General features: G+C 36.5%; 1 protein-coding gene across 1 annotated transcript; it reads right to left on the bottom strand.

The window, feature by feature from the left end:
• Nucleotides 1-334: 334 nt before the first annotated feature.
• Nucleotides 335-16,885, bottom strand: LOC139717097 (uncharacterized). The gene is made up of 19 exons (XM_071628602.1): nt 16,831-16,885; nt 16,150-16,257; nt 15,277-15,318; nt 14,714-14,734; nt 14,068-14,091; nt 13,102-13,140; nt 12,350-12,457; nt 11,830-11,940; nt 11,577-11,690; nt 11,004-11,114; nt 10,408-10,518; nt 6,166-6,276; nt 5,498-5,608; nt 4,448-4,571; nt 3,952-4,121; nt 3,235-3,529; nt 2,553-2,626; nt 1,826-2,087; nt 335-954 (listed from the first exon to the last, which is right to left on the bottom strand). Coding segments are annotated over exons 1-19 (1,992 nt in total). The 3' UTR covers nt 335-953.
• Between the last annotated feature and the right edge of the window lie 674 nt (nt 16,886-17,559).

Raw genomic sequence — 17,559 nt, 5'->3', positions numbered from 1 at the left:
CCACCTTCATTTATAGTCTCAACCCTCTCACATCTATTGAAGTGATATTTATCATAATCTTTCCCGTCCTGCTAGTCACAGTGACCTACGATCACTCTCCACACATTTTTCGAAACACACCATAAAGTGCTATGGAAGACAAACAGACAAACGGACTTTGATAATACGTGATTTATTCCAGTCTATGCTCATTGAATGTAAAAGGAGAAACAGAGACACCTGCAGATAATAGATATCAAACACAACAGTGTATTTTGAGGGGGAGAGGAGAATCAGCTATACCACTAATTGAAAATCATTTTAAACTTGTTAAACTTGAAAGGTCGGGAACCCTTTAATGCCAGTAACATTCGGAGGATACACCCAGTCGTTCTTTGTTTACCTCAAATTATAAACATTCATTCTAATAATGATAACATCAACTAATAAGACAGAAAAGTATTAACTGCCTGCCAAGTTTCAAGGCTGAATCACGACAAGCCACTGTCAGCTGACGTTCAAATAAAATCAAAGCGGAAGAGGTCGCTGCTTACTTTTCTTATTATTTTTTCTAGAGTCAAGAACACTCGATCGTGTATCAAGTCTGACAATTGCACTGAGTTTGTTGAACACATCGATTTAACATCACTCAACATGGTGTCTTCAGTCGCATGCTTAAATTAAATTTTCTGATTTTGTGATATATTCATGACACAAAAACAAAACGAAATGCAAGTGGAGTACTGTGTACAATAGAGTCGAGAAATGAGAGCGACCACATTCACATAGCAGCGGCAGTCAAAAGTTTGTTTTTGGAGGTGGGGTATACTTCATTTGATACTGGTACCAATGATATTGGTACATGCAAAACAGGTTGGACAGGACAGTTGAAGGTGGATTTTCGGTGAGATGACTGGAATCAAGGGCGTGGTCAAATGTATGACGTCAGCAGCAATCGAAGAGCATGCGTTTGTTCTGTAGGAAAACATGGAGACAAACATAAAGACGAGTTTCATGAGTCACCCAGAATAACTATTGTTGATTGATTTAACAATCCATGCTGTTAAGACAACCATTACGTAATCACCACGAAATTTCCCGGATGGGTAAAAACATATGAACATTTTTTTTTTCGAAAAACGGGTTGAGCACCTGAGGGTAAAATAAAACTTTGATACTTCACTTACTACATATTAAGGAAACTTCTTGAGGTTTTGATTTGAAATTTCCCATATCTCTTTATTATTTTCTTTTGTTTCTAGCAGCTTTAATCACAAATATCTGAAATTAACACAAAAGGAAAGGAAAAGAAATTTTGCTAAGAAACTCTTCATATCCTGCGCTCATAGAAGTGTGAAGAGACGAAACTGATATGTCTAAGCAAAATTTAAGGGTTCCCCTACCTGTCCATTACACTCATGGGGTGCCACGGATTAGACCCATGGCATGGATCTGTCTCTTTTTGCTGAGCTTTTTATCTAATGTTATTGGTGCATGTCACATGGTCAACACCAAGATAGTTTAGAAACCCAACGAGAAGAGACAAATACCATCGGTCTACTCATGGATGCGTTTTTATCTTTTGATTTTATTAACGACTGCGAAAGACATAGAAATCACCTCTTTCATCACATCTCTTAATGTCTTCAATGTATCTTATTCTAAAATCATTCATGATATTATCCAGAACTGAATTTGCATTCTCAACGTTATTGTCCAGACGAAGACTGCTGTGATTTTTTTTTCACATAAGTTAATTTTAAGTATAAGGTGGTAGATAATTCTCTCGTCACTACTAATTTTCTATGATGATTCCAAAGGAATGCTGATGGTGTTGAGTACTCACTAACGGATGTAGCAACCGTCGTAGTAGTCTTTCACTGCGCATGTTTGTTTGGTATTGTTGACGTAGCAGAAGACACGAGATAGGCCGCTCCCATCAACATTACGGCATTTGTTCCCCAGGTCGCCGAAGGTTTGAGCGTAGCTGTTGCCGAGATCAGCCCAGTTCTGACACGTTTCTCCTGCTTCAGTGATTGACAAGTCTCCTGCATAGTCAGTACCCGACCCAAGTAGGTAGCACTCTGGATACACGCCATATCGCAACTCTGTAAGAGAGAGGAAGTAATAAGCATTTGCAATATTATCTCTTTTTACTCTGTATCATTATGAATTGAGAAAACAACTGGTAACAGTTTCAATAAGTATTGTAAGCTTCTCTTTCCAGAGAACAAAGTCCTACACTTCTCAGAAGAAAGTTCATGCAGATAGTCTCACCCCTGAGATCTTGTACATTTTTAAGTCGACTGCATTGAATTCCAGAACGATAAATGACAATTCAGCCCATCGTACCGAAAGGCGAGACAATCATTTCCCAAAAATCGTTGAAAATTTCAGCTAGTGGTCAACTGGTGGTTCTGAATAGATGAAGCAAGTGGTGTGATCAAACGCAAATTCTAAAATAAAGCTGTGTCGATCAAGTTAGCATCACGCGTTTTTCAGCAAATTTGCTGAAGAGTGTATATATGTCCTATTTACGAAAGTATCTGGCTATCATTCTATTAAAAACTCACGTGACACAGCAGTGCCCTTTCCATCACAGGAGTCCTTCTTGTACCGACCAGTGTCACAGTAATCCCAAGTTTTCCTGCATAGGGAAAGGGGAAAGTATGACGTACAGTGCACTCTCGTTATAACGAACACGGTTTTATAACGAAATTCCGGTTAACACGAGGTTAGAATTCAGACCACAACATTATCCACTCTATGTAATTATATTGTTTATTTGTTCTCAACATTATAAATGTAGGCCCTATACAACTTTTTACAAAAATCAACACAACGATTCAGAAAAGAAGGTCGAGCTAAATGAAATGCTCAATTGCCTTTGGCAATGGAAAAGTATACTTTTATCCTACTTCCTAGTTTCGTATTAATTTACCACGTCATCTTTGCTTGCAACATGATGTTTGCATTATTAACATCCGAGGAAAACACGCATATCATTGTTATGTTGGATACGTAATTCACGCAGACCTCGGACAAGTCTATGCAGTCTTCGCCGGTGGCCCTTTAGAGCTCTACTGAAATTCACGTGTGTAATATTGAGATGCAGCCGAGCAGTTCAACCCGCACTTCAAAATAACAGTCTAAAATTCCCATGAGCTGTTGAACAGGAACCAACAAGTTCTGGCAGGCAACGGGTTAAGGCACGTGTAAGTGGGTTAGCCAAGTATTTACACCGGTGGTTCTCACCCTGCTGATGTATCAGCAATCCAACACCAAGGACCCGTCGCTGTTCCGTCGGGGGCGCTGCCCATGTTTCTGCAGTAGTTGTGGCTGCCGAAGCGGATATGGTCAAAACGGGGTTTGGCCTTTTTCGCTTGTCCACTCCTCTTCTGGGGGTAGTTAACGTCCCATCGCTGGCATTTGTACCCCTCGATAGTCACATCGACGTATCCTGTGTAGTCCAGACCAGTGTCGTCGGTGTAGCACTCTGCGCGATCGTAGTCAGTAATTGCTGCGAACTCGGCGACCAGGGTGTCAAAATCTGGGAAGGCCAACAGCAAGAGTGTCATTTCAGTCAAAAACGGATCATCTGTGTCTTATCATAGTCTCTTTATATAATAGTTGGCAATGTTTTAGCATCCTCAGTGACAAAGTGGGATTTTGTTGTTGTTATTTTTTGTAACACTTTACATTGGCATTCCCCTCCTTGGGAATGATAGGTAACTTGTTGACACAGGGATTCATAAAAAAGCTGTTCGACAGTATTTTGGAAATACATGCACAAAATGTATTGAAAAATTGAAATTGAAATTGAAATCAGTCAAAGAATATTATTGATTAGCTGAATTATGACTTTGCGTTGTTTTCGTCACTGCCGTTACAGTGTTATCTGAACATGTTACATCCCTTATCAATCTGGCAGCATTTCAGTGACTAAAATGTATGTAACGTTGACAATATTACCAGGTATGGCAGGCTTGTCCGTGCAAACGTCACTTTTCTTTGGTATCAATAGGCAATACTCCCATTCAACTTCCTCAACGGTAGTGTAGCACCAGGGGGCAGTCCTGCCGCTCCCGGGGTAGTTACGGCAGTAGTTTTCGTGGTCACGGAAGAGGAAATGATCGAAGTCGCTGCATCGACAATGAGAAAATTTAAATACTTGCAATTGCCTTGACAGAATATTGACTCCAGCAAATTAATGTGAAGAGTTATAAGGTAAGCTTTTATGCAGATATATTGCACAGATTTTCCTCTGATATTGTGAAGCGTTACTATCTTTATTTTCATTGGAAAAAACACGGAAATGCATCTCAAGAATAAATGCTCAAAATGTATGCTGGTCTTTATGAAATTCGATTTTCATTCTTCTTCTTCTTCTTCTTCTCCTTCTTCTTTTTTTAGGGGAGGGGGCGGTGAATAACATTAATGTCTTCCGAGCAATCCCTACTAAGCTCACCTAACACGCTGAGGGTGGGTGTTGGCCCAATTCTGGCAGTCATACCCACTTTTGGTCATGGCAATTGTACCCCGATAATCCGATCCATCGTCCTCCACGTAGCACTCGGGTCCGCTTCCCTCAACTGTTTGGGTCACGAAATGAAGCCATAATGATAATAATGATAATTGGACAAATTTGTATAGCGCAGCTACTGTGTAAATACTCTACTGCGATGTGATGTAACAGAGCTCCTAACATTGTTACTGATTATAGACACACAAAAATATAATGCAAATTGATCAGTGACAGATATACTGTAAACCACTACAATACACATCGTAAGATTTTTCCTTTTTACAATGCTGAGCTTGACAGGAACAAAAACAGACCAATATTTTTTTTTATTACGTATATGAACATGTTATAGGCCTATGTGGTACGCAGGTTAATTTTGAAATCACAATTGCTGTATTTGCTCTATTCACCATGTTTATTTCTGCACACAAATTTTTGAGCGATTCGCTCTTTCTCAATTCAATTCAATTCATTTATTTTTCACTCTTCTTTTTTCCAACAAAACATAACGCAAAATAAATTTGGAATTACATCATAAACATAAACATTCGACTTTGCAAAAGATATATGATACAGATAAACAAAAGAATGCATACTGGCAACAAAGTACAATATGCTTCAGTTGAGAAAAAAAAGAATTGAGAGGTCCACTAAAAAGCAAGCTTGTATGTTATGAACCACTCAAAAAATGAACAAACTTATGAATTACTTATTTACAAATACTTATCACAGATCTTTTGGGTTTGATCAATTGGGTTTGAACGAGCTCAATAACAAGTATTTCCAGTATCATAGTAGTGTATTATTTTGTATCTTTTCTCGTAATGTTCTCGTAACTCTCAGGAATGCAAATGCTTCTTATTACTCAAAACAAACAAACACACACACACACACACACACAAAATCAGAGGTATATCCTGAAGATATCCGAGTATTTAGCAATAATTTGCCTATTTATCGAAATTTTCGTATAATTTAAGAAGCTGAACTTACCCATGTCACATCTCTCTCCGCTGTAACCCACGTCACACTCACAGTGGAAATAATTTACAAAGTCCACACATTGTCCATTCACACATGGATTAGACGCACAATCGTCAATGTCTGGGAACAGAGAGCGAAGAGCCTTGTGTAAATATAGAGAACTCACATAATATTTATCGTTAAGCTCTGCGTTACCACTTTTACTCCTTAAATATCGCTTGCATGAACGGTCTTTTTCAATACAGTGATTGAGTTTTGTACGAGTGAAAAGTGCTCAAGACCCACCAACACAAGTCCCTGGCTTCCAGTCAAGCCCGATTTGGATTGTCAGTCTGCCTAGTTGGAAACCTGAAGCCCCAATCTCAACCAAAATTATAACATCCCTTTAACGGGCTAGCATGAATGGCGATTATTTGTCGGTAGAATCTGTCAGTTTGTGCTTGAAGTAAGTTTGCTCTTGAGAAGATATTACCATTATCGCCCATTAGCTTAAAATTTAAAGTTTACATTGTACACTAAAAGCATAAAGGAATGTAAAAAGTAAAGCGTAATCAACTATAGCTGCTGGCGAGTCAAGATTATAGGAAACGCACATCTTGGTCGTGTTGGTTGCCATGATAAATGTAAACTGCTTTAAGCTCAGAAATGGTCATTGTACTGGTGATTCATAAACTTACCAATTTCACACCTATCACCGTCGAATCCTGCATCGCACTGACATTGGAAGCCGTTGATCAAGTCTGTGCAGTACCCATTCACACAGGGACTGGATTCACACTCATTTATATCTAGACAGAGAAAAATATCATAATTTGCTCTTGTGAGTGTTAAGTTTTCTGTTTGTTTTTGTTTTTGTTTTTTTGCTTTTGGTTTGTATTGTGCTGTTTTTGTTTTTGTTTTGTTTTGTTTTTTTATTTTTTTGGCTGCTTTCATATTCATCGTTGGTGTGTTCACATTTCTTGAAACAAAAAAAAAATCAAGATTTATATTGCATATTGGAGATTATTTTTTTTTTTGAAGATTTTTTTTTCCCCTTCCACAGGGTTCCTTTATTGAATAATATCATACACACAAATATATACAAAAAGAGATATGTATGTACATGCAGATTTAACACATGATATTCTTGGCCATTCTAAATACAATAAGAACAGCAAACAGTTACAAAAATCAATTATAAATTGCAAATTCTTTTCAAAGTGTCAGAAAATTACCTGACAAATCATTTCATAAGAAAACACAATCAGAAACATTTAGTAAAATGTAACCACTTTTTCATAAATTTCTTTTCTTTCAGATTTGTTTTACATATATACTTTTCCATATCATAATAACTTTTTATCGCTGACATGATTTGTTCAAAAACTGGCAAACAATTTTTGCATTTGGCTGTAAAAATTTCTTTCCTTACTATAATCATAATGCAATTGAGGGCACTGTTATTACGTCCATAAAAACCAAATAATTTATTTTGATTTGTAAGCTTAATATGAATAGCATTACGGGACAGCCAAAGCTCAAGTTTTGACCATATCTCGTTTGAATATATACAAGAACAAAATATATGCATAATTGTTTCTTCGCTGTTATTACAAAAAGTACATAAGTTATCTGTTACTAATTTAAATCTCAATAAAGCGTCTTTCATATAAAGAATTCTATTTAGCATCTTGAACTGAAACCATCTCATGTTTACATCGACAGTTGAATAAAAGGGAATTTGGTAATAACTAGAAATGTCGCTATGGCGACTGGTATGCCTCCGCCATAATGCATGATTCTCCTAATAGGTCTATAGTACATGTGGACAATGTGTGATTACATTTTCACAAAATTGGCAAAATATTAAAATGACATGTTTGTCACAAATGCATTGAATGTTTACCTTCCTTGACCTATGTTTAATTGGATGAATAGGAGAGCATGTATTTGGGGATTTAAGAACTTTAACTTGACTTTGACCATTTCATAAGTTTATGCACTGAGTAATTTTCAAGGTATGGAGAAAAAGCGCAATTTCTGTATTGAACAGTAAATTGTTATCATTTTCATCTGGTCTTTGATTTATAAGAGAAGCACTGTCACGCAGAACATACATAAATTCAGCATGTACTAAGTTTCAAGATAACTTGAGCCACTTCCGAGATATGGAGAAAAAAGTAAGTTCAGCACGTTCACTTGATCTTTGACCTTTTGACCTTTGACCTTCTTGGCAAAAAAAAAAAATCCCAGAGAATCTCTATTGGGTTAGACATGCATGTATACATCAAGTTTAAAAAAAATATATATCCTGCTGGCATTGCATAAATATAAGGAAAATAGTAAGATTTTGAAGTATTGCCCTTGACCTTTGACCCCTGACCTTTGACCCCATGAACCCTAAATTCCCTAGATAACCACTGCCAGTCAGTAGATGCATATACACTATGTTCCATGAAGATACCTTGAACAATTTCCAAGATACAGAGAAAAAAGTGAAATTTTAACATTTTACTTGACCTTTTGACCTCATGACCCCAAACTTTCACCAGAGAATCTTAATTGGGTAGTACATGTATACACTAAGTTTCAAGAAAATATCTTCAGGCATTGCATAGATATGGGGGAAATAGTAAAATTTTAAGCATTTGACCTTGACCTTTTGACCTTTGACCTTGAGCATGTGCACCCAAAAGTTGATAGGCACAACTTCACCCCCTAATACACATACATGCCCAGTTTCATTAGGATACCTCAAAAGGTTTTGGTAGTTACCCTGTCCACAAAATTCATTACGGACGGACGGAAGGACGGACGGACGGAAGGACGGACGGACGGAAGGACGGACGGACGGAAGGACGGACGGACGGAAGGACGGACGGACGGAAGGACGGACGGACGGACGGACAACCCGAAAACATAATGCCTCCGGCACCACTTCGTGGCGGAGGCATAAAAACTCCAAATGATATTGTCAAAATCAAACTCCTGTTTCCATTTCATAAGACTTTTACATTCCTTTGTCTTATGTTTCAAGAAAGCCTGGTAGATATGTGCCCAACCTTTTTTCACTTTCAGTATTAAAAGCAATGTTTCAGGGATAATACATGTAGGTTCCATAATCTTAGGTATGACATTTTTATTATAACCACATCGAATAGCATTACACAAACCATAATATTGAAGAAAGTTTACTTGTACATTGTATTTACGTTGAAAATCAAAATATGAAAGAAATTTTCCATCTGTTTCTAGAACATCGTTAACAAAACGTACCCCCTTAGCACACCATGACTTATAATAAATTACATTATTATTAACTTGTATTCTAGGATTGTTCCAAAGGGGTTGACATGCGATATTATCTACAATGGACTGAGTTAAATCTGAAAAGGCTAATAATACCTCTTTCCAAAATGGGTTGCGCATTGAAATGGCTAATTCTTTGTAATGTTCAGCCCCCATGAATAAGTGGAGAGATGTGTATGATGGAGGCAAGAATGATTGGAACATATGTAAAGTGAAATTTTCGTTACTTGGATAACAAAAGAATCTTCTTATCCATGATATTTTGAGTGATTTAGAATGTATAAAAATATCTGTCATTTTAACCCCACCATCACTGTATAATTGACACATTTGTTTCCTACTTATTTTATCAGGTTTATCGTGCCATATAAATTTATAAAAAGATCGGTTAACATCATTCATAATTTCTAATTTTGGTTCTGGAAGAGATAAAAGCAAATAATTCAGTTTGGGTATCAATAAAGATTTTACTATCGTTACTCTCCCTAAGGGAGTCAATGTTCTTTTCAGCCATATCGCTATCTGACGTTTTATCTCTTTAACCTTTTCTTGATAATTGTGATTAACCATTTCAGATAATTTAACTGAAAAATCAATGCCCAGGTACCTGAAATATCCTTCAGATATCCAGTTTAATTTGTACTCATGTAAAATCTCTTTTTTGAAAGTTCTGTTCTTCCCAATCCATATTACTTGAGTTTTAGTTACGTTAATTTTGAGGTTGGACATATTTGCAAATTCATTAAGTATTGTAAGAGCACTTTGTAAATCCTGGGTTGAACCGTTGAGTGTCAAAAGGGTATCATCTGCATATTGCAAAAGTTTAAGCGATTTCCCATTCATATGCAATCCAACTAAAGAATCCGAGTGTCGTATTAGGATACCAAGTATTTCACTGACTAACAAAAAGAGGTAGGGGGACAAAGGATCTCCCTGGCGACACCCTCGTCCTATTTCAAATCTATCTGTACAGAATCCGTTAACTAATACACAAGAGGATGCATTTGCATAAAATAACTTGATCCATTTCTTTACAGATGGACCGAAGTGAAAAAAATCCAGGACCTTGAATAGAAAAGTATGCGATACGGAGTCGAAAGCTTTTTTCGAAATCGACAACAAGAAGCATGCCTGCTATATCATTTAATTCAGTATAAAGTATTGGAGATTATCATGATGTTTAGGCGATGTTGTCATTCCAATGTAATTTTAATCTTGCCCAATGCTGGATAAGAATTCGAATCTGATATTCCTGATGATATGCCCCATAATATAGTTAGGGTCCGTTTACACCGAGCACGGTAATTTTAACGGTCCGGTTTCTTACTATGGTGCGTCAAAGGGAACCGTGTCTGGTTCTGTTACAATATCACTTCCCTGCTGATAATTTTGGTACAAAATTAATCTTCAACTGGTAATTTTGTTGCTCTTGATTTGACATAAGAATAACATTTTGGGTGATTTTATACGGAATTACTGGGTTTTTTTAACAGAACCAGATATGATTCCTTTTGGCGCACCATAGCATATAATCGGATCGTGCCTTGTACCGTGTTCAGTGTAAACACGCCCCATACGGTTACAATTACCATACTATTAAGCTTAGATAAAGATATGCAAAACCTCATTACCATAATCACAATGACGTCCGTGGAAACCCGGATCACAAAGGCAGGTGTAATTATTGATGTGATTCTGACAGACGCCATTCACACATGGGTTCGACAGGCACTCGTCAATATCTTGGCAAAAGATCATGGCGATGATAAAGACAAGGAAATAAAAAGAAAATAAGTTGCCAGAAAAAAAGAGTAGAAGCGCGTATAGGTCAAAGTTTTTGTATCTTAAATTTCACGTATGGTGATAACTCCGGAGTAATTATCAAATATTGAAGATTGCATCCATCTCGTGCATGTAGATCCTGATCCCCAATATTTGTTACCTCTAAAGTTGGAGAACAATTCAATTTTGTGGAGGTTTGAACACTTGCTTGGAAAAGACATCTGATGATGTGATATACATCCTTTATGAACATTATACTTCTATGTCATACCCAACTCGTCCCACGATTTTCACCTTCAAAACTGTTTCACAAGCAACACCACCTAATATTCTTAGATGTAGTTGATTATATATTACCTTATGATTGATTTCACTAATTATCACTTTCAGAACATAACTTATACCGGAGGATTGAGGCTTAGGAGAATCTTAAATATATTCCTACCATTATCACAGTGGAGTCCGTCATAGCCAGGAGTACACTGGCATGTATAACCGTTGACTTGATCCAGACAGACGCCGTTCACACACGGGTTGGACAAACACTCATCAATATCTTGGATAAGGATTATAGACAGGAAAGAATATTTTTTGAATAGAAAAAGTTGTCAAACTCTTAGCAAGAACGATCAATAGAAATGTATATTTTAAAAAAAAAATGTTAAGACCAAGAAAAAAATCAGCAGCATAAACCGAAGTTTGCACCACAGTAGGTTACGTATAGCTTAAAATTTTCTATAAGGCCATTAGGTCTTATGTGCAATGATGTACCACCGTAATTAGAATTGAATCGTACCGTCCTTTCTATTTTTAAAGAGGTTATTGGTTTGAGGGATTCCAAGCTTAAGCAGCGTCATTTTCGTGAGGTAACATATATTCTGGAATGATGTCACATGAAAGTCCATCTATTCTTATCACTCACTTACTAACTATACTGATTGTTCTCATGAGTTAGCTAGAGGACTATATGCCTAAACCTTGAGTAGAAGGCTGAGCTAAATCTGAATTGTATTCTCACCATTATCACAGTTGAGTCCATCAAACCCAGGAGCACACTGGCAAGTATAACCGTTGATTTGATCCTGGCAGACGCCGTTATTCGCACACGGGTTAGACAGACACTCATCAATATCTTGAGGCAAGAAAACAAAGACAGAAATCATGAAAGAAGTATCAACATAGCGGCAACAGAAAACAAAACAAAAAAATTAGACTTCTTATTGCTTGGATTTAATCTCTGAAAGTATCAGAAATAATAAGAGTATAGTTACCTGTGTCGCATCTTTCTCCTCCAAAACCGGCGTCGCATGTACACTGAAAGCCGCCAACCACGTTTACGCAGAGTCCGTTTACACAGGGGCTAGAGGCACACTCGTCGATATCTGGGGAAAGGAAAAAAAATATATTTTGTAAAGTGCAATCCCGAAGCGGGGTCCCTGCTAGTCTTTAGGTGATGTTTTTATCATAATAAAGAGTTACTAGATTTCATGTGGTAGAAAATTACTTTGTCGTGGTTGTACAATTCGTTTCAGAAAAGTTTTGTTTAATGACGTAGAATGTTCATTAACGCTGATGATATAATGAATAAATAAGCCAGGGGAAAATGTTATTTATACGCAAATTAAAGTTTTTATTACTTCACGTTGGAAGCTTATTCTGTCGATTTCGGGCTGCTTTATGGGAAGATCTCAATTCTTAATAATGATACAATTCTTTCAACTTTGACATTCAGCGCTAATTTCACCAATAACGGATTAAAACAGAAGAAAAAGAAAGGAAGGAAACCCTCACCAACGTCACAGTTGAATCCTGCGTAACCAGAATTACAGGAGCACTGGTATTCCTGAGAGGTGATTCGAATACACGTCCCTTGTACGCACGGGTTGGAGGAACAAGGATCTGTTGCAATGTAAGAATGTGAATTATGAAAGAAAATGGATAAATCAGTGAAGAAAGGAATAACCGTTTATTCGAGACTGAAAGTTCTCAGGTGGAGGGTAAAATAAAGTTCCAGCGCGTTTATGATAGTTAAGGTAACATGAGAATATCCCTCATTTAATCTCTTAATATTTCAATCTCTTCGGAACAAATTGTATCCTTTGTCCACAATGTCTGGGTCGATAGAAAACGAATGATCATAGAAGAATATTCGAAAAAAAGTATCTTCACAAAGCATACGAGGCGCTTGAAAAAAGAAAAAAACACTGACACCTTTATTTGTCATCAACCCATCATTTATACACAGTGGCTGATCTAGAGTGGGTGCACTTGGCGCGCACCCCCTCTTTCTTATTTTTGTGTGTGAGTGTGTTAAACCAAAATGAATAAAAAGAAAAAATGGGGGCCGCGTGCGCCCCCCTTCAACGTTATAATTAAGCGCCTCCCCTTTATGGAACTCCTGGATCCGCCCCTGTTTACAGAACTTTACTTTGGAAGTGGGGCATTTCAGTATTTCATTAGTATAAAACACGCACATTGCCACTTTTAATACCAAGATCTAAAGTAATGAATGATATGTACCCAAATGCATGCCCAATACTTACCAACGCACTGGTTGTCATTTATGATGTTGTCGAGAAGAGCTGCATAATTAAACAAGTAAACAGGCAGTAGATACTGAGTATTACATTGTGACATGGTTACTAGTCAATGCAGTTTCACGGTATATATACCAATACTTCTCGCACAGAATACGAACACAATGTAAAGAAAATTTTAAGCTTTAAGATTAATGTCAACTCATCAACCAATGTCAAATATCAGTTTCGATCACTATAATTTACCATTTTTATTTTATTTTTTTGCTACGGTGACAGAAAATTTCAATTTTCAATTTTAATTTATTTTCATATTTCTCAAAAATAGCACATAAAGTATAATTATACAACACGAAAATTACACAAAACATAGATTAGATGAAACTTCACAGGAATGTACAAAAGTTTGCCTTGGGATAAACACAAGGTCTGTTTACATCAGAGTTTAGCTATGGTCATATAAATGCGAGAAATATAATGGAGCCTGCGTAAAAGCAAGCTTGTACAGTCGCAAGTCCCGCGACAAAGCAGATTAGGGGAATTATGAAATTATGAAAATGAGATACGATATTTAAATAGTATTTGATAGTAATGAAGAACAACCTGCCAGTCTGCAATCGTTTCTCATTCACCTACGTGCCAAAAGCAGAGGACGGTTGATGATTTATGTTACTTTGGTTACATGCATCTCGCTGAACATTCTATAGGCCAGTTGGAGCTTATAGGCCAAAGCAACGGCCACAATCTACGTTCTCACGCTAAAAACGTCTTACAACTCTTTCTACGGCTGTCGAAATTCCTTTACATGCAAGAAAATGACACTTTGAATGACTATAGTCTAGATTTTACTGAATAACTGGTATGATATATATAATTAATTTTTTAAAAAGATCTTTCCCGTTCTATGCCGCTCAACAAATATCTATTTCCGATAATGACTCGCCAACACAGAGATCTGAGCAAGTATCTTACCGAGGGCATCCTGGATTAGGGTATCTGAAAAGAATCATTAAAACACAGTGCCAGAATCATTATGATATTTCTTTTTAACTATCATAATCAAAGACACTGACTCTAGATAGTGCAGAAATGATGTCAGTGTACCATCTTATCTTTAGAAACATCCATGACATCAGTTGATTATTTGCTGTGCCATGTATGTGAATGTGTGGTCATACAGTAATTTAATTTGATGCTGTCGTGGTTATAGAACACATTAATTCATCAATTTGTGACAGCTATCCGTGATCTATTTCTTTTTCGTCAGGGCTTTATAACGACCCTTACACACAAAATCGTCACGAGTAATACAACACGGTTCGAAATAACAGCGCCCCTGTTCTTGCGTCTTATTTAAGTATTTTTCCAATTTTGATACATTCAAGCAAGAATAAATCAATTTTGTTTTAGTAGTTGGTCTCATACGACACCTTCATGACAATGTTAACATTTCTCTGTGAAATCAATGAGATATAAAACATTTTCTGGTTAATTATAGAGAAATGTAGATTCTGAAGAATTCATAGTGATTCGGGACGTTGTCTTCAAAGTCATGCAGGGAAATAAAGAATCATCTGGAAAATAAAGAGAGAGAGAGAGAGAGAGAGATAGTACATACCGGAGTTACTGCAATCCAGGACTGTGAATTAGGATAAAATGAGAGAGAAAACATGGATTTTCAGTCAATATTTCGTGTGTGTGTGTGTTTTTTTTTCTCATACCCGTCATAATTCTTAGGGTTTGGAGTATCCCACTGAGCTTTAATTTCGTCCAATTTCGTCCATAATTCATTGTATGACAATATAGTATCTCGGAGTTTAGTTAGTATTAAATTATGTACCATAAGCAGCAAGCAGGTATCACTGTGAAACAATTAATTGATATTAGCACACTAATCATACTAATGAGTTGTGGTAAACGTGCACTGAAAGAGTGAAAAATGGCAAGAATGCATAGATATGTAACGTTATGGCCTGATTGTTTTGTTGTTGTTGTTGTTGTTGTTTTACGATTTGGAAGATTTAACCTGACGCGAAAAGGAATATAATCATGCACTATTTCGTTGCGTGATTTTACTTTGCAAATAAACACGACATCAGCACTCAATGAGGTTATGTTTCATAAATCTACCCACAAAAAGGAACTTTTAGAAGACAAAAATAGCTAGATCTGAAATTTTACCTGGGCTGCAGAGGTCTTTGTTGAGATTGGCAATGCACTGGTCTGGAATGAATAATAAGGTCAGTGATAAACCTCTGGCAAAATCTTTTAAAAGTACAATTTTACAACTTTATACTGCACAAAATCATAACGCTGCCTAAATGAAGGTCACGCGTCATTTTCTCTATGCAATATTTGTTACCATTACAGGAGTCGAAATTTTGAAAAAAAAAAGTTGATTTACATCCCTGTTTTTCTTTCAAAAATTAGCTTTGAACATGGCATTTACTTAAACATGGAAAGGAAAATGAGTTTTCCTTTTTCATGTTTATTTGCTTCAACGTCGGGATTGGCCTATATGTCACTATCTTATAAAGTACTAATTTACACAATGCTTAGGCTTACATCAGAAAAGTCCTCATGATATATATAATATATATATATATATATATATATTTCTTTTTTTATCTAGAAAATGTTTTCTTAAAGAAAAAATGTATCTCACACGTAAGATATCATGAAAAAACTGATATGAACACAATGAATACCATATTGTTCAATTTGTATCTTGCGCCATCTTGCAGAGTAGATTTTAGTTTGAAACCATTTATATCACGATTACTGCCAAAATTACAAATTGAAGCAGAGGTAACATACTGTATGCTGATATGCAGAAAAACTATTGTTCTTTTTTTAACAACGGAAACCATCTTCTACAAGAAAGAGATCTGCTATATAATCAGTTTGAGATAACCATGTTAAAAGTGTTTGGGTTTCCGTATCCTACATCCAGTCGCTGAGTCACGCACCTTGTTAATATCTTAATGATTCAATGAAATATGAAAGGAAAAGGACAAAACAACGTCGCAAGATAAGTATGTTCAATAAACTTACTGAGTTGACTGGATGAAACAAGTCCAGGGACAATGCTTGTGACGATCTCGGCGAAGTTACAGAAGTCGATCTGAATGTTGTTGGTTTGGTAGATGTCACATACACCCTCTGATGATAAATCGAATGAAAAATAATGGAATAAACACAAGCAGCACATCGGATGATACGCGACTTTTTTTCATCATCTCTTCTACCAGTGAATTACAATAATAATGACACACAAGAGCGGTAAATGAAACATATACCAAGCAGTTTGTATGCTTGCTGTTTTAGAAAATGGTGCTTAACCACAAATGCATCAGACCAAAACAAATATATAAACAAACTGTAAAACTATGACAACAACAAAAATACTAATATACGCATTGCGTTGTTTTTGTTTTTGGTTTGTTTGTTTTTTAGATATAATTAATGTTCCCAATGTAACTTTTCTCATTCTATAAGATCAATTTGATTCTATATACTTGCTACTTCGGTGTATATTGTTCTTATCATTTTAGGTATGGCTACCCACAGTTCAATAACAAAACAGATTGTTAAATTTTGCATTTCATTTACAGTAACTCTCTCAAAACCGTTATCTCGAAATTCACTTCATATTGTATACATGCAAGGAGGTAAGTGATGGTAATGCTGGAGTTAAACAAAGAAGTTGAAGGTTCTTGTTTTCCCGTTACTTACCAACCATCACGCTGGTTGCAATGAGGAGAACCCCGAAGGTTAGTAACCACGTCATGGCTGGTGTTGTTTGACAGTGGTTCTTCTACTGCGGAGAAAGATTTCAGGAGTACTGCGCCTGGTACACTGTAAAACGTATACACAAAATTATTAAATCTTCGTTTGTACTGCAAGAAGTAAACCATAGAAACACAACCACATTTGTGAGTTTTAGCAACTAATAATCTTATAATTGTTCTGCTTTGCTAACAGCAGTTGATGGGAACAAAAGACATTGGATATTGAGTCACAATGCCGTATATATGGCGTCGACCAAGAACGTGTTCACCAAATAATTCATGTGATTATTCAAGTGAATTCGATAAAGCAGCACAAGACGTGTAGAATTCTGTATATTCTAATGTCAAATTTCTGCACTTCTCGGCGTATTTTGTCTATGATAATAATATCAATGCTTCAATCACTTACAGGAATAATCAGAAAACTTAACGATAAATATGATGCAAAGTACATGTATCCCTCTCTTCGTCGCTTATAGACCCGCCAATTGGTGCAGTTTCTTTCTTTCACAGTGTCCGTTATTTCCAAGTCCTTCCCAAAACAACAGAGAACCAACAAATCACAGTAGTAAGAACCAAAGAAAGACACAAATGCTGAGTACTTACCAACCTCTGGGGTACAAGGCAGGATGATTTCTGCGCTGAAATCTTCGACTATATATACAAATGGCAC

This window comes from Diadema antillarum, unplaced genomic scaffold (genome assembly GCF_040938485.1).
Source record: "Diadema antillarum isolate AM-2024a unplaced genomic scaffold, OU_Dant_1.0 scf00000071, whole genome shotgun sequence".
In the NCBI taxonomy this organism is placed as follows: domain Eukaryota; kingdom Metazoa; phylum Echinodermata; class Echinoidea; order Diadematoida; family Diadematidae; genus Diadema; species Diadema antillarum.
Note: the sequence above shows the minus strand (reverse complement) of the source record. Positions and strands in the feature narration are given on the sequence as shown.